A 21,213-nucleotide genomic window follows, 5' to 3' on the forward strand; every position below is an offset into this window, starting at 1 on the left:
TTGACCATAAAGAAGGAAACTATAAGTAAATTAGGTGAACACAGAATAGTATACATGTCAGACCTTTGGGAAGGACAAGATTTTAAAACCAAGCAAGACTTAAAAAGAGTCACAAAATGTAAAATAAATAATTTTGACTACATCAAATTAAAAAGTTTTTGTACAAACAAAACCAATGTAACCAAAATGAGAAGGGAAGCAACAAATTGGGAAACAATTTTCATAACAAAAACCTCTGACAAAGATGTAATTACTCAAATTTATAAAAAGCTAAACCAGTTGTACAAAAAAATCAAGCCATTCTCCAATTGAAAAATGGGCAAGGGACATGAATAGGCAGTTTTCAGCCAACGAAATCAAAACTATTAATAAGCACATGAAGAAGTGTTCTAAATCTCTTATAATCAGAGAGACGCAAATCAAAGCAACTCTGAGGTATCACCTCACACCTAAAAGATTGGCCAACATGACAGCAAAGGAAAGTAATGAATGCTAGAGGGGATGTGGCAAAGTTTGGTCATTAATTCATTGCTGGTGGAGTTGTGAATTGATCCAACCATTCTGGAGGGCAATTTGGAACTGTGCCCAAAGGATGATAAAAGACTGTCTGCCCTTCGATCCAGCCATAGCACTGCTGGGTTTGTACCCCAAAGAGATAATAGGGAAAAAGACTTGTACAAGAATATTAATAGCTGCGTTCTTTGTGGTGGCCAAAAATTGGAAAACGAGGGGATGCCCTTCAATTGGGGAATGGCTGAACAAATTGTGGTATATGTTGGTGATGGAATACTATTGTAGTAAAAGGAATAATAAAGTGAAGGAATTCCATGGAGACTGGAACGACCTCCAGGAAGTGATGCAGAGTGAAAGGAGAAGAACCAGGAAAACATTGTACACAGAGACTGATACACTGTGGGACAATCGAACGTAATGAACTTCTCCATTAATGGCAATGCCATGTCCCTGAACAATCTGCAGGGATCTATGAGAAAAAACACCATCCTTAAGCAGAGGGCAAACTGTCGGAGTAAAAATACCGAGGAAAGGCAACTGCTTGACTACAGGGGTTGAGGGGATATGATTGAAGAGAGATGCTAAATGAGCCCCCTAATGCAAATACCAACAACAAGGAAATGGATTCGGAATAAGGACACATGTGATACCTAGTGGAATTGTGCGTCGGCTAGGGGAGGGGTGGTGGAAGGGGTAGGGGAGGAGGAAAAGAAAATGATCTCCGTTTCCAATGAATAATGTATGAAAATGACCAAAAAAAATAATGTGTTAAAACTAAAAAAAATTTTTTAGATTAAAATTTAAAATTAAAAAAAAAAAAAACAAGATAGTAGTGACAGAAGCAAAAGTAACTTTGAGAGCTCACAAGCAGAGATAGTAAGGGGAAAGATCAAAAAGAGATTACAAGGAATCCCAGTGCTAGCACTAGGCACAGGAGCAGATGCTTTTGAACAGTGTTACTGACACACAATTCTGAGTCACAATTTAAGAGAAGAGCACTTTCAGACACAAAGGATCAAGATCCTGAGGAACAATATCAATTCTAGTCCCATGGGATCAAGGGTCCTTTCTAGGTAAGGATCAGAGCACAGTGACAACACTTCTTCCCAGACCACATGACCTTGGAACTAGCTCTGAAAACATGACTGCAAAAAAAAGCCTGAGACTTGGGATAGTGCCTCTCACTCTCCCCACATAGATAGAGAGGGAGGGAGGGAGGGAAGGAGGGAGGAAGGAAGGAAGGAAGGAGAACCTGACAATAAAAACCTATTGTGGTATCAGAGAAGGACAAGACACAAACTTAGAAGGAAATGTGAAATAGCTAAAAGTACACCCTCAAAGCAAGAAAAAATGTGAATTGGACACAAGCCCAACAAGAATTCCAGGAAGAGCTAAACATGCCCCCACCCCCAAAATAAGAGTTGTAGAGGAAAATCTGAATATGAGAGCAAAAGGAAGAAAATTATGAGAAAAAAATTAAAAGCTTGGTAAAAGATACACAAAAAATAATAATAAAATAAAGAAAAATTACACTAGAATACAGAGCCAAGATAAGAGAGAAAAGGAAGAGACCAGTCTGAGATCTCTAAAATCGCCCTCTAAACAGCTTTAAATTAACACTTCAAAACCAATTTTGGAGTGAAAGAAGCAACAAAAGGACAGAGTGAAACAATTTTTCACCTCAAGAACACTTAGAAGGTCACCAGGAAAGGTCTATGAAAATGGAGCTGAGTTCAATGCAGTCCATACTAGGATAGGCTCCACCATACTAGGATAAGCAAGCCACCACAAGTGTTGGGAGTGACTGAATCAGCAGCAGTAGCTTCTAGAGCTCAGGAGATTATAATGGCCTCTTTGCTGGCACTAGGTACAGGACTCTGTTGCATTGTCCACTTACATATCTAGGTCACAATCCTTGACCACTTTTGGCCAATTCTGATTTTTAAGGAATTATTCTCTTCAGTGGATCTAGTCTATTCTTTTTTTTTCTTTTTTGTGCCTCCTTTACCCAAGCCATTGAATCTTTCTTGTACTTTCATTTATTTTCCTCATTTTCCCCCCACCTTTCTTATTTGATTTTTAATTCCTTTTTGAAGTTTTCCAGGGTCTAAGACCAACTTACATTTTTTTTAAGGCTCTGCATATAGATGTTTTGATTTCATTGTCTTCTTCTGAGTTTGCATCTTGTTCTTCCCTGTGACCATAATGATGTTCTATGATCAGGCTTTTATTTTTTGTTTGCTCATTTTTCCAACTTTTAACTTTATAATAAAGGGGACTCTCCCAAACTTCAGCTTTTTCATGCTGCCAACCTCAGAGCTAACTCTGGGGGTATGCAATTTTCAGTTTTTCCAAGGTGATATGATCTAAGGAGAGGTGTGATCAATGATCTCCTGGTCTCTGTCCACCCTGGCCAGATTGGTATGGAAAGAGCCTTGGGGCAAAGAAAGCCAATTAGAAGGCAAGAACAAATTCATAGTCAGGGAAGGAGACAGAAAGACATAGAAAAGATAAAAACCAGTCTTGTAGGAACATACCAACAAGGTCTCTAATATGCACTAGTGCACTTCAAAGCACAATTTAGTAAGTTCACAAAGCTGAAAGTGAGTTGCCACAAATACTCCAGTGTAGATAGAAAGTTTCTTTGATAAGTAATTGCCCTCCAATAGTTCTTTAAGCTCGTTATGTCTTCAATTTTATCAAACATGGGTTATTGATTATTATTTCTGAGTCTCCCTTGTTTAGGCTGTTCTATTGATCTACTTTTCTATTTTAAAATCAGTATAAAATGGTTTTGATTTACTGCTTCTGTGTTGGCAGTTTGAAGTCTGAAAATATCCTCGCTCTTTCCTTCCTTTTTTCAATTCTCTCGACATTGTAAATCTTTTGTTTCTTCAAATAAAATTTGTTATTCCATCAAGTTCTGTAAAGTATCTCTTTGATATAGTTTGATATAGCATTAAACTAGTAAGTTTACCTTGGTAGTAGTGGCATTTTTATCATATTGACATGGTCCAGTCATGAATATTCATCTATTTAAATTGTTCTTTATTTCTTTTCTTTTTTTTCAATAAGTTTATATTGATGTCATTTTTTATACTTATTATATCCCAGATTCTGTACTAAATGCTGGAGATACAACTACAAACAAAAACAAAGGTATTCCTTGCTCTCAAAGAATTTATACTCTCATGGACGAAGATCTCACACCAAAAGGATCAAAGTCGTAAGTAGAGCTGGAAGAAGAATGAAGGATGGATGAGGGAGCTCAAAATGAAGGTTCTGAGAAGAACTCACTAGTGTAAGAAGGAATCCACAGGAATTGAAAGATGTTCCAGTGTGAGAGGGCTATAAGAGTTGACAGAAAAGATGAGAAGTATCTACAATATTGTAGCAAAGTCAAGAGAGTCAGAAGCAGAGCCACAGGAGTAATAAACAATATCCAGTCTGGTCTCTCAGTCTCTGCCACTCAGCCCTGGTTGCCACTATATGCCTGGAATACTCTGCCCCCTCAACACTTCCTCTTAGTTTCTTTGGCTTTCCTCAAGATTCAGTGTCTTATACTCACCCTATTAAAGACAGGTAACATCATGTAAAGTTTTTCTTCTTGTTCTTTCTGAGTCATATGCCGAGGAGGATGACAGAGTTCAGTAAAGAGGCGCCGAAGGTGCATCAATCCTAAAGCATTGTCCTGTGGGCTACACTCTTCCTGGCGAGGCCGGCCCATAATCCTCTTTACCATATTCATCTTGGCCTGTTTATAGGAATCACCAGAATCCTGTAACGAAAGAGCAAAGAAAATTAAGCTGAAACAAAACACTTCAAAATACAAATTAGCTTCAATACACTACAGTCATAATAAAAATATACAACTATTTGCCATTGATTTTATGGAATTTGTCTCATGTAATTATAAGTAATGATTGCCTTTTCTGTAATCCAAATGACCTCTCAACTAGATCAAAAAGTGCTCGTGAAGAACTGATAATATGCTAAGAGTTCATGTTTCTTTTCCATCAATAAAATACTAAATGCAAAATCTACTTACAAGAAAATTGCATAAAAACTATATAACACATGATAAACTATACCTCTAACTATACCACTCAGAGAACTATTACTGAGTCTCTATTGACTTTGTCACAAATGATAATTATTCACACCAATGGAAAAAAAAACAAAGATCACTAAATGGTTTACGGATATTATGTTAAAAGAATCATAGACCTGTGAGCAATATTTTTGGCTGCTAGCATCTTTTTTAGTTTCTACAAATAAATGGCTAGTTTAAAAAAAAACTTATCCATTCAAATCTAGAAAGTTTAAAATTTAGTTGATCAATAAGAACTTTTGATATAATTTAATTTTAATTAATAAGAATTTTTTTTTCAAAAGCATGTTCATAGAACAACTCTCACACCAGATAATAAGATATGGTCAAAATGGATACATGATTTAGATATAAAGGGTGATGCCATAAGCAAATTAAAGGAACATGGAATACTTTATCTGCCAGATCTATGGATAAAGGAAGAATTTACAACCAAAAAAGAAAGATTATAGAATGTAAAATGGATAGTTTTGATTTTATAGATTTGAAATTTTTTTGTACAAACAAAACCAATGCAACTACAATCAAAAAGAAAGCAGAAGCTAAGGGAAAAGTTTTATATAAGTATCTCTGATAAGAGCCTCATTTCTCAAATATATAGAGAACCAAGTCAAATAAGAATACAAATCATTCTCCAATTGATAAATGGTCAATGGATATCTACAAGCAGTTTTCAGATGAAGAAATCAAAACTATCTATATTTATATGAAAAAATGCTCCAAATCACTTTTGATCAGAGAGATGCAAATTGAAACAACAGAGGTACCACCTCATACCTATCAAATTGGCAAATATGACAGAAAAGGACAGAAGACGTGGGAAAAGTAGGACCCTAATGAACTGTTGGTAAAGTTGTGAACTGAGTCAACCAGTCTGGAGAACAATTTGGAACTATACACAAAGTGTTTTAAAACTGTACATACACTTTGATCCTGCAATACCACTATTAGAGCTATATCTGAAAAGAGATTTTTAAAAAAAGAAAAGGACCTATTTGTATAAAAATATTTATAACAGCTTTTTTGTGGCAACAAAAAATGGAAATTGAGGGGATATCCATCATTGGGATATGGCTGGATAAGTTGTGATATGTGATTGTAATGGAATACTATTGTGCTTTAAGAAATGATGAGCAGGAAGATTTCAGAAAAAGCTGAAAAGTTTTAAATGAACAAAGTGAAGTGAGCAGAACCAAAACACCATATATAATAACAGCAATATTGTACAACTGGGAATAACAAGCTATTCACAGCAATACAGTGATCCAAGTCAATCAAAAGACTCATGATGAAAAATGCCATCTGCCTTCAGAGAAAGAACTGATGGAGTCTGAATGCAGACCAAATGATACTATGTTTCATTTTTTGTTGGTATTTTGTTGTTCCAAGGTACCTTCCACAAAATGACTAATATGGAAAAATGTTTTGCTTGACTGTATATGTAAGATATCAAAAATCTCATTGTTTCAGGGAGAAGAAGAGAGGAGAGGGAGGGAGACAATTTGGATCTCAAAAATTTAAAAAAAAAAAGAATGTTAAAAAGCATGTTTAAATAGTAATATCCTATTAGTAAGCATTTTCTCTGACAAGTGGCCATCCAAACTTCTGGTGAGAGAAGACCTATAACAAAAGTGAGACCCACATGCCCTTTCCCAGCTGGATAATTCAGTTAGTTACTTCCTTCTCAAATTCAATCAGTTATTCTTACTGCACTCCAGGTGTGTCATGTATTTTCATCAATAAAACATTTTCATCAATAAAACAAAGAGATATTAGATTAGATGACCTGTGAGGTCCTCCTTCTTCTTAATTTATGGTCCATGATCCTTACACCACAGGGACAATCTTTTCTATTCTCTTCAAGCTTCCTACCATCTTCCCGCCGCCTTTCAACAGAAGACTTTCCTCATCTCCTATTTTACCAAGAAAATAATGGCACACTGTGATGAGTTATTTCTTCTCCCCTATTCTGAACCTCAAAAACTTTTAATGACATTCCCCATTGTCTCCTCCTCTGCTCCAATCTCTCATAAAGAGATAACCTTTATCCACCCTACAGTGGGTGGATAAATATTCCCTTTGCTTCTATAATCTTGCCCAGGTCTGATGCCCATCCTTATGAAATCTTACTTTGACACAACCATCCCCTCAAGCCTATGATGGCCAAACTTCACCAATATCTTCTTTCCTGTTTCCTCTCTCCAATAGAGAAGAATCAGTCATCCCCCAACAACTGTGACCCATGGGGCACGTATGCTAACCTGGAAGAAGTGGCAAAGTCTCCTTTAGGAGACAACACATCTGAGTCACCACTACCCCAATCTTGATCATCATCTCGAGTCTGTGATGGAGATACCTCAGGAACCTGAACCCAAGAAGCTTGAAAATAGCAGTACTTCCAGCAAAGTGTCATTAGCCATATCATCCTGAGAAGTCACCCCTACTCTTGCAAGTGCTACAGTGACAGCTATTAAAGATCCAAAAGATAAAGTTCTTGCCACCCAATTTCTTGGTACAATCAAATTGCCCAACATCTGAAATTGATGATTTTGTCAGTAGAAATGACATTAAAGAAGAGGCATTAACATCTGCTTTGCTGCTTCACCCTAAGGATGATGGCACATTTCCATCTAATTTGTAACTGAAACATTCTCTTGTGTTTTATCTCCCCTATTAGAACAAGAGTTCCAAGAGAATAGGCTGTTGTGCTTTTCTATTCATATCCCCAGCACTTACCTCAATGCTTATAGCACAAAGTAAATGTTTAATAAAAGCTTTATTCATTCATCCATATATATATATATATACATATATATATATATAGCTGGAAATCATCTGCATAACTGCTGCTGATAATTGAACCCAGAGAAGCTAATGAGATCACCCAGCATAACAGAATAGGTAGCAGAAAATAAGAAGGCCAAGTACAGACACTTTGGAAAATCCAAGTTCAGTGTCATCACATGGACATAGAACAATCAGAGGGCACAGAGAAGAGTTTAGGCAAATGTGATGAGACCAAACAATATCTCAAATAACCTAGAGAAGAAAAAGTATTCAGGAGGATCAACAATGTAGTCAAATATTTCAGATATCTAGAACTGGGAAAAGGGTAATAGATTTTATAATTAACAAGTCACTGGTAATTGTGGAGAGAACAGATTTAATTATTTAGTCAGAAGCATGGAAGGAAGAGAATTTTCTCAGGAAGTGTAACCATGAAAGAGAAAAGAGATAGAGGGTCAAAGCTAGAATGGAACACAATTGAAGTGAGAGCTTTTTAAAGATAGGGAAGACATGAGTGTTGGTAGACAGTAAGGAAGGACCTGCTGGCTATGGGAAGTCTAAACATTGGGGACAGGAAAGATGAAAGTAGAGCAATCTGATAGAGAAACCAAGAGTGGACAGAATCAAAGGTAAATACAGAAGTTTAAGTTTTGTCCGGTATGAAGGAGGACATAGTGAGGAAAGTAGTCTGAATGATGTTGATATGAGAAGGAAAGGAGAGCTTCAGTCTACAGACTCAACTTTTTTAGGTGAAATATAAGAAACTGAGTATTTGTGATGCTGGGCTGAGAGAATGGGGTAGGATGCTATGAGATATTTGGGAGGTGATAAGAAGATCTAGAACAGTCACTGAAGGGAGTAGGATAACAATGGAATTAAGAAGGAATAGAATATGCCTGGTTGCAACAAGGACCTAGTTTAAGATTAGATAATATGAATCTTATCTAATGAGCATGATTTTTGTAACTTCTTCCAGCTCTATTACTGATCAAATTAATGGGCAAGGAAGCACTCGGTGAGAGTAACCCAGAATTAGGGTTTAATGAAATGTGGTTGAAAAAAAAAGGTATGGAATCAAGATGGCAGAACAAAAATAGGGAATCATCTGAGCTCTCTCAAATCTCCATCCATATAACATACACCTTTTAAATAAGTTCCGGCGTGGCAGAACCAACAAAAGGACAGGACAAAACAATTTTCCCATGTAAGATAACTTAGGACAGCAAAAAAAAATGTCTGTTTCATTGGAGTAAGAGTACAGAACAGCTCAACAAAGTAGCAAGTCTCATTCCAGCAGATCTTGGAGCAACTGAATCAGCAGTTCCACTTCAGTTTCCAGAGCTCTTAGGCAACAGGCAGTAACAGACAGAAGGAAATTACAGAAGATCCTTTGCTGACCTTAAGTGTGAGCCTATGTTGTACTGCCCATAAATTGTTCTGGGTTGATATCCCAGGGCTAGGAGAACTAATAGTAGACCCTAATCACAGTTCCAAGCTGGAAAAGACTGCTTGTGGTCATCAGAGATCAGAGCATAGGCCAAAAGAGCAGTGGTCACATTCTGATTTAGATCATAGCACTTTGTAAGAACTAAAACTTAAAACTCCCAGAATTAGCTCTGAACACAGCAGTACAAAAAACCCTGAAGCTTGGGAAAAGTGCCTCCTCTGCCCCAGGAGCAGAGCCTAATTTTAACATGAAACTAAAAGACAACAAAAACTTTAGAAAAATGAGCAAACATTAAAAAAAAAGACCTTCCCAGAGAAAGTTACTATGTTGACAGGGAAGATCAAAATACAAACTCAGAAGATGACAATGTAATCAAAGCAGCTATATGTAAAACCTCAAAGAAGAATGTGAACTGATCTGAGGCCTCAGAAAAGTTCAAAAGATTTTTAAAACCAAATAAGAGAAACAGAGGGAAAATGTGGGAAAGTAAACAAGAAAGTCAACAGCTTGGTAAAGGAAGCACACAAAAAAATGAAGAAAATATCTTACAAAATAGAATAACCCAAATATTAAAAGAGGTACAAGAACCCATTGAAGAGAAGGCCCAGAAACAGGAGACCCTGGGCTCAAATATGGCCTCAGACAAGTCCTAGCTGTGTGACCCTGGGCAAGTCACTTAACCCCCACTGCCTAGCCCTTACCACTCTTCTGCCTTAGAATCAATATTCAGTATTGATTCTAAGATGGAAGGTAAGGGTTTAAAAAACAAAGTAGAATAGACAAAATGGAAAAAGGAAATTTTAAAAGTAGAAATGTCCAAATTGAAAAGGAAATACAAAAGCTCACTAGAGAAAATAATTCCTTACAATTAGAAAACATCAAGAATCAAAATCAAAAGAAAGAATAATATGAAACACCACAGAAGAACAATTAACCTGGAAAACAGATCTAGGAGAGATCATTTAAGAATTATTGAACTACCTGAAAGCCATGATTTTAAAAAAAGAAGAAGAAGAAGAACATAAACATCGCCTTTCAGGAAATTATCAAGGAAAACTGCCTTGATATCCTCAAACAAGAGGCTAAAATGGAAATGGAAAGAATCTACCAATCATCACCTGAAAGAGATCCCAAAATGAAAACTTGCAGGAATATTATAGTCAAACTCTCAGAATAAGAAAAAAAATACCACAATCAGCCAGAAAGAATTCAAATATCATGAAGCCATAGTCAGAAAAATACAAGATAAAGAAGATTCTACATTAAAGCGTCAAAGGGCTTAGAATGATACTCTAGAGGCCAAAGGAGCTAGGCTTACAACCAAGGTCATCTTATTTTTACATGAATTTCATTGTAAAACATGAAATAGAATCTTCGAATTTTAATTTTGATTTAAACAGTCTGAAAAACAATGTATTTTAGTAGTGGCAGGGTGGGGTAGAAAATAAGGTTGTTCAATCATTACATTTGCTCTTTTCAACCTACTATATTGCTTCAATCACTACTTTGCATTTGCTGCCCTGCCTGGTTTCAATATCAGGGGAAAAGACACTCCTCCCAGTGTAGTAGATGCTTCTCACTAGGATATTTAAGGTAGCAGAGAAAGGCTGGCATAATGACACCAGGAAATAGGTTAGAGGGAAAGCTAGGATTCTCACTCCTTGCCCCCACCCTACTTCCTGTCTCTCTCTGTCTCAGTTGGTCCTAATGGCTCTTCTCAATATGGTAAGTTCTTAGAAATTTCAAAAGACTGTGGTACAATCGAAGGTAATGGACTTCTCCATTAGTGTCAATGCAATGTCCCTGAACAATCTGCAGAGATCTAAAAAACACTATCCACAAGCAGAGGATAAACTGTGGGAGTAAAAACACTGATGAAAAGCAACTGCTTGACTGCAGGGGTGGAGGGGATATGACTGAGGAGAGACTCTAAATGAACACTCTAATGCAGATACCAACAACATGGAAATGGGTTCAAATCAAGAGCACATGTGATACCCAGTGAAATCGTGTGCCAGCTATGGGAGAGGTGGTGGGAGGGGGGTGGGGGAAGAAAAGAAAATGATCTTTGTTTCCAATGAATAATGTTTGGAAATGACCAAATAAAATGTTTAAAAAAAAAAGAAGTTTAAAAATAGAGGCAAGTTGCCCTTCTGATTTTTCCCATCTCGATAGAGGAGGATTTGGCATTACCATACTTAAGAATAAATTACAAAATTTAAATTAAAAAAAAAAAAGAAATTTCAAAAGACTACTCTCACATTATAGCTCTTTCTGAAAGGGGTTTATTATTAAAGAGGGAAAGTTAAGGCTGGTAGGAGAAGGGAAAGAGGGAATTTATGGTCTTCCTAATCTACTATGAAATTCAATACAAGGAAGTAAAGTTGATTTGTCTCTGAGGGGATATTGTTGATAACTGAAAAGGATCTTCAGAGCTATGCTCCAATCTTTTCAATGTAAGTCACTAGCCAGGAATCCAGAGCAGTTGCCTGCTCGCTACTTCTCCAAAGTTCAAGAGAGAAGAAGTGACCAGTTTCAGATGCTGGCTTTCTTAACTGTCTCCTTGACCAGATTCTTCTTTAGAATCTTCCTTCCTTCTCTCCTTGACTGACAGTTCCTTCAAGCTTCCATTTCCTTGCATTTGCTTGCCAATCTCACTGACATTATAATCTCTTACTCACACCAGGACTCTTCACTTCTAAACTCATCACCATGATAACTCAAGCTTTGATTAACACCACTTCCCTCGGTATTCTCTCCTCTCTAATTGAAGAGTTGGAGGATAGAGTACCAAATTCCTCCCAAAACTTTTTTTAATAGAGGATAGAAACTGTACTCAACTCAGTCCACTTTGCATTTGATCCCCTGCATAGTTTCAACTATACCTAATAAGATGCTCTCCCATTAGGTACCCTCTAGTCCTCTGCCCCATCTCCCCTTTCTGCTTCATTTTTTTATGTTGTTTCTCTCTTTCGATTTTAAGTTCTTTTTATTAATTGTATCCCCAGCCCTTAGTATAATGCCTAGTAAGTATCAGGTGCTTAATAAATGTTTATTGGATTAGATTAGATTGCTTAAATGGGTTCAGCAATTGTGTTTTCAACATCAGTGTACTAGGGAGTGACCTATACACTGGGGATACAATTATAAAACTAAAGAGTCTCTATCAAGGAGCTTATATTCTATTTGAAAGAGGGGTGAGCAAGGGGAAGGACAATGGATACGCACATCCATGTGCCCCTCCACACTCTCTTGTGCCCCCCCCTACACACACACACATATACGTACAAATTATATATCTTTGTGTATGTGTATATATGTGTAGGTATACAACCCCTCTTGCTTCCTCTCTGAATAAAGATATTCAAATGCATACATACATATATACACATATCTCTGCACAAACATACTTCTCTATACATACATAAATAACATGCCTCCATTTACATGTGTACTAACATAAATTGGTAATTTATGAAATTATGAAATGGAGGCAAGCACACCCAGTTCTTTGGTTATTTGCCAGGAAAGACCAAGAGGGCAGCAGATAACATGGTGGCAAATCAGACTTATCTTGCCCAGAGGGTGTGGGAGCAAATATCACAACAGTTTAGACAAAAGATAGACAAGTGGCAGAAAGGGTACAGAGGCATGGAGACAAGGGATGTGGTGATAAAGGAACTCAGGCAGTGGTAGGGAAAAGGACAGGAAAAGGAAAGGCAGAAAATATTACTCTTGTAACCATAGTTTGGGGAGCATTCAGCTGTGTATGTGGGTTTTTTTGGGGGGGAGGGGAGACACAAGAGTTTGAGGTCTCATTTTTTCAGACTTTTAGAGGACTTACTTCTAACTCTGCCAACTTGAAATTAGTTCGTAACAATATTCAAATCATTCCAAAGCCTTTAGCAAAACAAAAGCCTTTAGCAAAAAAAAAAAACAGATGTGTCTACACATCATCAAACTGATCAGTACCATTTGATGATCTGCTAGTCTCCTGAAACTTGTCAGAGATTTCTGTATCATAGGACCAAGAGGCCCTGACGACAAAACCTACATGGCTTCTGCTGACTGCATGTTCCCAGGATATGATTTTTAATTAATATATAATGCAATTTTAAAATTATACCTCTTCTTTGATCTTTGGGAAACTTGGTATGTAAGCCTTTGCAGTGTTATTTCCTGCTATTGCCACTTTATACTGGCTATTTATAAACTCACTATACTGATTAAAAGAGGAGGTGGGGAGGAGGGACCAGAAGAACTAATTTAAACACACTATATATACCTTTATACCTGAATGTATGCCCATACACAAACATATATGTCTATGTGTATGTATAAAATATGGTCATAGTTTATCCCTTAAACTTTACTTTCACATCACCAAACATTTCATACTGGATTTCCTAGAGACATCTTAAAACTCAGCCTGTCCAAAACCAAACTTATGATCGTTCGTTCCCTATCAATCTCCCCCATTCCGAACTTCTCTATTTTTACCAAAGGCACTATTACTATACCTCCTGTCTCAAAGGTTCATAACTGAGGCATAATCCTGGACATATAATACATATAATCAGCTGCAAAATCTTCCTGTTTCTACTTCCAAAACAACTCTCAAATCTGACCCGTTTTATCTACTCAACACAAACTCTGCCATAGTGAAGGCTCTTATCACCTCTCATCTACATTATTCCAAAGTATCTCTATACTCCAGACTATCTTACATGCTATACCCAAAGTAATTTTTCTTAACTGTAGATCTCACACCATGTTTCTCTCCTTCTCAATCAAATCTAGTGATTTCCCATTCTGTTTAGCTTTTAAATCCCTACACAACCTAGACAACCTGGGATTTTGCCAATCCCAATGGCCATTATTTCCCCTCCATTCTACAATGTGGTCCAACTGGTATTCTTTCTGTTTCTCACATAACACATCTGCCGTATTTCTGCCTCTGTGCCAGGCATCCCATGTGACTACAGAAGACTCCTTCCTTAACTTGCATGATCCCTGTCAGTTCCACTAATAAAACCACATCTGCTGAAGCATTTGACTTGATGAGGAGAACTTTGTTTCCTGGCTCCTCCTTAGCTATAGCTGCTAACTGTAATGAGGAAAGGAAAGAAATGGTTTGCAAACAGGTAGCAGAGAGGAGAGTTTGCAAAGAGGGACCTTGCCATATGCCATGGAACGATATAGGCTCAGTTCTGGAATCTAGGACATTATAAAAAGTGGGCAGACAGAACTCTGGGCTTTTTGGTTCCCTATTTCTAGGAGAGTTGGAAGTTACAACTTCCTGCTGCTTGCCTTCTGTGTGAGTGAAGTGGGGGTTTGGTTTCTTATCCCTGTGGAAGTATCCTATTCACTAATCCTCCCATCCAGCTTACTGAGATTCAAATAAAACCCTGTCTTTGTTTTTTTTAACTGGTCTAAGAATCAGATAAGTGGCTGAGGCCTACAAGGCCTATCTTCACTGTGGGTTATCAAGAACCATAAAACCTTGATATCTTACTTCTACCAAACTACCATCAAGACTATCTACCTTATTTCATAAGGAGGAAGCATCACAGAGAACCAAAAAATATAAATGGTGATTACATGAACACACAGTGAATGGCAAACTGTCTCAGTACTTAAAGGAAAAACTAATAAGACCTAATTTTTAATGTATCTCATTTAATTAGTGCAGATTTCCTGGTAAGGAACTTTCTCTGCCATTATAGATTAGCTAGCACCTTCTCTTTAACTTGGTCTTAGAGAGGTAAATTGACTTGTGTTGAATATCACATTGCCAATATACATCAAAATTTCCCAGCATCACACAGTCAATATGCATCAAAGCTAGGATCTGAAGTTAAGTTTTCCAAACTCCATCACTCTATCCACTATATCACGCTGCCTCTGAAGACCTAGATTTTAAGAATGTGAACACCTCTTTCAGAGATAGGCATAGACCTGACATAGACCATGATAAATGAGAATGAAATGAAGGATCTGAAGAGAATGCTAGAAAAACGTCCTATAAAAAAACCACCGGGATTAGTAAATGGGAATGTTAAAGAGCATTCTGATCATTTCCCCATACATTTAAAATAAAGTTGACCATGTGCCAGGACATAAATATTTTAAAAATGCAACTGTTGAAAATGAATGAATATTGGTTACAAATCATCAAAAAGACTAAAAAATATATATATAGATATTTAAATATATGTAGCTATAAATATTTAAAATATTCACTTTGTTCAAGAGGAATTAACCAGTTAACCAGAAATACAAGAAATGTTAAGTATTAGGAAAACTATATAAGCAGAAAATCTGCTGACCTGAAAGGCTATATAGTCCAGTTCTCCCACAGACATCCCAGAAAATATGTAAAAAAAAAAAAGGAATGATAAACCAAAGAGAAAGAAAATTAAATTCATCCATTCAACCCAGAATGATAAAATAAAAGGATGATGAAGAGAAGCCTGTAGAAGCTAGAAAAGAATGCATTGCCTTAAGGAAGCTAAAGAAAGTTTCTAACAAAAAAGTTCTAGGAATGGGGTCAGACCAGGAAAGCCAGAACAAGCCATGAAATCTGCCAGCACTGAGGGAGGGATCATGCCAGTGATGAGCTTGGTAAAAAGGCCTGAAGCCAACCAACACCTTGAACAAGAAGGCTTCCAAAGGGACTGAATGCCATTGTTAAGCACTAGTAATAGGACCTGAATCCAAATATATCTGCCTTTGCTTGTCAGAACAGAAGCAAGTTATAGAGGTAGGCCCTGTGTGTAGCTCAGTTGTGAATGGCAGGGAAATGGCTAGCTGTCCACTCTTCAGAGCAGCAAGGTACCCATACCAGAAGACTCTGCAAGAACCTGGAGAGAAGAGCAGTTGCCAATATCCAATTGAGGCCATAACAAAGGACAGAGCTAAATCTCAATAGAGAATTATGCAAAGAGGATTAAATGTAAACAGGTTAGGTCAAGTGGTCCATCATGAGAATTAGACAGGGACTAACAAAGTGTAAATCCAGAAAACCTGTATCTTCAAGGGCCCAGAGGAAGAAGTTAAATTAAGGCAAACACAAGAACAGAAGGCAGTTTTATTCTACTGTTCTGCACATCAAAGTGATATATAAATACATGAAAAAAATGCTCTAAATCAATGATGGCAAACCTTTTAGAGACGGAGTGCCATGCCCACCCCTACAGCACCCCCACCCCTCGACCAAGTGCTGGGCCCAACTCTCCACCAAGTGCCAGGCACACCCTGTGCCCCCATTACTCCACACAAGGGAGGGAGAAAGTTCTCTCATTGGACTGCTGGGCAAAGGGGCAAGTGAAGTGAGGAATGTCCTTAGTGAGTAGAGAGAGCGAAAGGAGTGGCTAGAGCATTCTATTCTGCTCCCCTCCAGCTCTGCGGCCTGTGAGCTGCCCACCTTAACTGCTATGTATTCCCATTGGGCTGCTGAGTGGAGAAGTGGGTAAAGTAAAAAAATGTCATCAGATACTGTGGAGAGGGGAAAGGGATCAGCTCTGCCCAAGTCCCTCTGCCTTTCTAGTAATGAATTCTGGGGTGAGGGGTGGGGAGGGCAGTCAAGTGCCCACAGAGAGAGCTCTGTGTACCATCTTCAACACTTATGCCATAGGTTTGCCATCACTGCTCTAAATCATCATTTATTAGAGAAATGTGAATCAAAACAACTGAGATATCTCATACATCAGATTGGCTAAAATGATAATGGTAAAATGACAAATGTTGGAGGGAGTATAGAAAAATGGGAACACTCACTGTTGTGAACTGATCCAATGCTGTGAACTGATCCAACCATTTTGGAGAGCAATCTGGGAATTATACTCAAAAAGTTATGAAACTATCTCTTTTGACCTAGTCATACCACTATTAAGTTTGATCACCAAGGTGATCAAGAAAAAAGGGGAAAAAACTAGATATTCTAAAATATTTATGGCAGCAAAGAACTAGAAACTTAAGGGATGCTAAGAGAACAGACTTTCTCACTCTGAATTGGATGCAAACACATAAATATAGAGCTGCAGATATACATTAAACTAAGTAAGAAAAAAGGCAGAGCAAAGGGTGAGGAGATTGGGTCAAAAGGGAAGGTGTTATCAGAAAGTTAAGAACCATCTTTTCAATTTTAACATTTTATCAGTGTTGTTATATGGCACTGAGATATTTTAAAGAGCTAGAGATGGATAATTATTACACAAAGGATAACAGAGAGGGATAAGATGTATATATAGATATAGATATAAAAACAAGGAACTCTGAAGAACAGAATGTCATCGAGGAATTATATAGTGGTAAAATCTCTCAGAAGGTGCTGTACACTTCCAGGTTCTAGAAGCATTAATATGGTGGACTGGATATTTTCTACAATTCTTCTAGTTTGCCAAGGATAAAGTAACTCCAGTTGGATCCATGGTTTAGAATACCAAGAACCCAAAGTTTACAAACAAAAACCCCAAATCCAGTAAAAGCATGTGTAAAAGACCCATTAAGCACCCCTCCCTGACCTCACACTCTACCTGCAGCAAAGCTACACCATAGACCCAAGGATTCAAGACCCAAGGCTTATATCAAAAAGTACCTCTACACCCTGTTCCCTAAAGACTCAAATTCTATACCATCTAAGTTTGCTCAAGCCACAACAGCTGGCTTGGCCCCAACCTTTCAAGAACAAAAGCCTATCTGATAGTGCTAAATCCCAGATGCAACAGCTTTATAAAACTCTGAACTGTCAGTGCAGGGGTAATCAGGCTCTGAACTGCTGGTGCCTGGACAGAGAACTGAGAAACAGAAGGGAGTGGGATGGCTCTCCAGGAAGGAAGACCTTGCATGGAAGGTGCTGTCCACAACTCCAGCAAGCCTGAGGAAAAAAGAATAGCACTAAGCTGGGGCCACGTTTGACCAGCCAAAAGTCAGAACAGAGATATAGGTTGATGATCTATGATCTATCCAGTAGAATAAGAGGTGGAGACACTGAGATCTAGCCCCTGAAGAAACAACAATCAGAGGGGAGGGAGTCAGGAAATGAGCGATGAGGAAAATAAGGAGGAGAAAAAAGACTGAATGGAAATCGAGAACATGGAACCATAATCTGCTATTCCTGAGTGGCTCAAATGAGAAATGTGAATTATGAGAGCAGAATTTATGTTCTGCACAGCAAAAATAATAAACACTAGAAAAAACTTAAATCAGCATGCCCCAAAGAACCAAAATAGATAAAGAATAAAGGACAACCTAGAAATAGAGAAGCAAAACCCAAGAACATTAAAAGAAAATATACTCACTATGCAAGCAAGACTTACAGATCTTGAAGGCAGGATGCGAAGAAATAAACTAAAGATAATGGATCTCCCAGAAGAACATGATAGGAAGGAAAAAACCTTAATATCAAAATAAAGGAAATAATAAAAAAGAACTGCCCAGAACTTCTAAACAGAGAAAAGACATAATGATTGAAGAAATGCACAAATCATCTCCAGAAAGGAGGAAAAAAAAACAATGAAAATAACCAAGATTAATTGGTTCCAATGGTTGAAGATAGAAGAGAGCCTTACAATGGATGAGGCCTGGAGAATCTGGTGCCTGAAAAGTCTACAGGTTCTAAAACAAAGTTGGAACCTCTGGGAAATTCAGAAAGAAGTTTAGCACACCATCATGAGAAAGACTTTGAAATACAAAGGAGAGGTCACTGGAATAACCCAAGACTATTTCATATTCACTAGAAAACAGAAGAGGGAATGGAATAATGTGTTCCAAAGAACAGTGGAGCACAGGATACAGTGCAGGGTGAACCTGGTTAACAAGGGAGTACAGTTCCAGGGTTGGGGAAGAACTGGCACTCTTACCAAAGAGCAGTACCATGTTTGAAACATGTAATAACTAGAAGTGGTCTGAGAGTAATACAAAATGGAAAAAGGGAATCCAGGGGGAAAGCCCTACAAGGTACTATGCAAACAGCCTCTAGAAGGCACAGCCTAAAACCTTTAAAGCACTGCCTGTAAAAAGGTAGTTCAATGGACTAAGAGACAGGCCCAGTGTCAGGAAGACCTGGGTTCAAATTTGACCTCAGTCTCTTCCTAGTTGTGAAACCCTGGGCAAGTCACTGAACTGAATGCCTAGCCCTGGCCCTTCCGTCTTAAAACTGATAGTAAGACAGTAAGGTAAAGGGGGAAGAAAAAAAAAACCTAATAAACAAAACTAATAGGAGAGGTGAATTACTTGAAGTAAGAGGGGAAAAAAGGGGGAGAGTGAGAAAGATAACCAGATAAAACAGAGGAACTCAAACAAAACCCTAAAGGGAATAGAATACTACATGTGAGAAAGGGTTTGGAGGAGGGGGGAAAAGGTAGTGAACAAGGCAACCTTAAAAAAGAGATTAAAATAACCAAAGGAACATTATACTGTGTATATACCAGAAGAAGAAAAAATCATAACTTAAAATTTTTAGAGACAGAAAATGTAAATGTGAATGGATTAAGCAATCCAACAAAAGGAAAAACAATGACAATTAGATAAGAAAACAAAACCCTACAATCTGTTGTTTTAAAATTTATTTTCAAAAACAAAAGTCATACATACAAAAAAAATTGAGATAGAAAAAAAATTTACTATGCATCAAGTAAAACCAAAAAACAAACAGAATCTAGGAGCTAAAATGCTATCAAGGTAGAAACAAAGATTCAAAAAATAAGGAAGCATGGATAACAAAGCAATATCAATTATAAACCTATATGCTTCAAATGTCTTACATTTATATTCATAAAAGAAACATAATCTGAGTTTCAAGAAGACATAGATACAATAGTGACAAGAGATTTCAATATCCCTCTATTAGTTCTGAATAAGTCTAACAGATTTTTTAAAAAGGGAAAATGTGGAACTGAACAAATTTCTGGAGACACCAGTTAAAAGATCATGAAATTTGAAATAAGTGGGTCAAAAAAGCAATCATAGAAACAATAACTATGTAAAAGAAAATGATAATAATATAGCATTATAACAAAATCTGGGATCTGCAGTTAAAATGGTTGGGGGGAATCATATTGTCATACATTAAAAGAGAAAGAGAAAGGAGATTAATGAACTGAATAAGCATTTTAGAAAACTAGAAATCAGCAAACATACAAACCCAAAATAAGCACAAAAGAGTTGACTAAAGAGAACAAAAAATCAAATCAATAAAATAGCAAATGAGCAAAACGAAATCACTGAAAACCAGAAAATAATGAGATTATAGTTATATCCTAACAAAACTAGAACACAAAAAAATTGCAAAATACCATCAAAATATAAATACCCAAAAGATCTGATAAAGATCTTAAGGTATTTAAATAACCAAATCTCAGAAAAGGAAATAGAAGTAGTTATAAAAGATCTAACAAAGGAAAAAACTCCTGGGCCTGACAGATGCACAGAAGAATTCCACTAGACTTAAAAAAACACTTAGCACCCATACTTAACAAATTATTCTCAAAAATCAGGAAAGAAAGTATCCTACCACAATCTTCTTATGAGGCAAATATAGTCCTAATACTGAACTCTGGGGAACTTAAAACAAGGAAAGGAAATTACAGGCCAATATGAATGAACATTGACTCAAAATTTTTAAACAAAATCCTATCAATCTATAGCAAATTATTCAAGAAATCATTCATTATGATCAAGTGAGATTGATACTAAGGATATAAGAATTGTTTGACATTTAGAAAATAAATATAATTAATATACTAGGGATATAAGAATTATTTGACATTTAAAAAATAAATATAATTAATATGAAAACTCAAAACCACATGATCATCCCAATATAGGCAGAAAAGGCCTTTAACAAAGTACAACATTCCTTTATGCTTAAAAAAAGATCCTACAAAGTAGAGGCATAGAGTAACATTTTTTTAAAGCCCTTGCTTTCTGTCTTGATATTGTTACCAAGTACTGGTTTCAAGGCAAAAGAGTAGTAAGGACTAGACAATTGGGGTTAAGTGACTCATCCAGGGATACCCAGCAAGGAAGTGTCTGAGTTTACATTTGAATCCAGGACTTCTGGCCTCTAGACCTGGCTCTCTATCCACTAAGCTACCTACTTGCCCAGGGTATTTTTAAAAAATCACAAAAAGCATCTATCTAAAACCAAAAGTAAACATCATATGCAATGAGGATACAGTAGAACTTTTTCCAATATGGAAGTGAAGCAAAGATTCTACCAACATCTATCTGACAATAGTTCTGGAATTGCTAGCAACAGCAGTAAGACGAGTGAAAGGAATTAATGGAATAAAGATAAGAAATGAGGAGGTAAAACTATCCCTGGTCCTTGGTATGATTGTTTACATGGAAA

The 21,213-nt window shown here is 37.0% G+C and overlaps 1 protein-coding gene across 15 annotated transcripts in view; it reads right to left on the reverse strand.

Annotated features, from left to right (window-relative positions):
• Nucleotides 1-21,213, reverse strand: part of WDFY3 (WD repeat and FYVE domain containing 3) — a 364,899-nt gene that overhangs the window by 278,904 nt on the left and 64,782 nt on the right. For 14 of the 15 annotated variants that reach the window (XM_016423066.2, XM_056803219.1, XM_056803214.1 and 11 more), the window contains exon 2: nucleotides 4,082-4,291. In XM_016423066.2, coding sequence (XP_016278552.1) covers nucleotides 4,082-4,261 — 180 coding nt within the window. In that variant the 5' untranslated portion in view covers nucleotides 4,262-4,291. Of the gene's footprint in view, nucleotides 1-4,081; nucleotides 4,292-21,213 lie in introns of those variants that run through there. The other variant, XM_056803224.1, reaches the window with a different exon arrangement.

This window comes from Monodelphis domestica, chromosome 6 (assembly GCF_027887165.1).
Source record: "Monodelphis domestica isolate mMonDom1 chromosome 6, mMonDom1.pri, whole genome shotgun sequence".
Classification (NCBI taxonomy): domain Eukaryota; kingdom Metazoa; phylum Chordata; class Mammalia; order Didelphimorphia; family Didelphidae; genus Monodelphis; species Monodelphis domestica.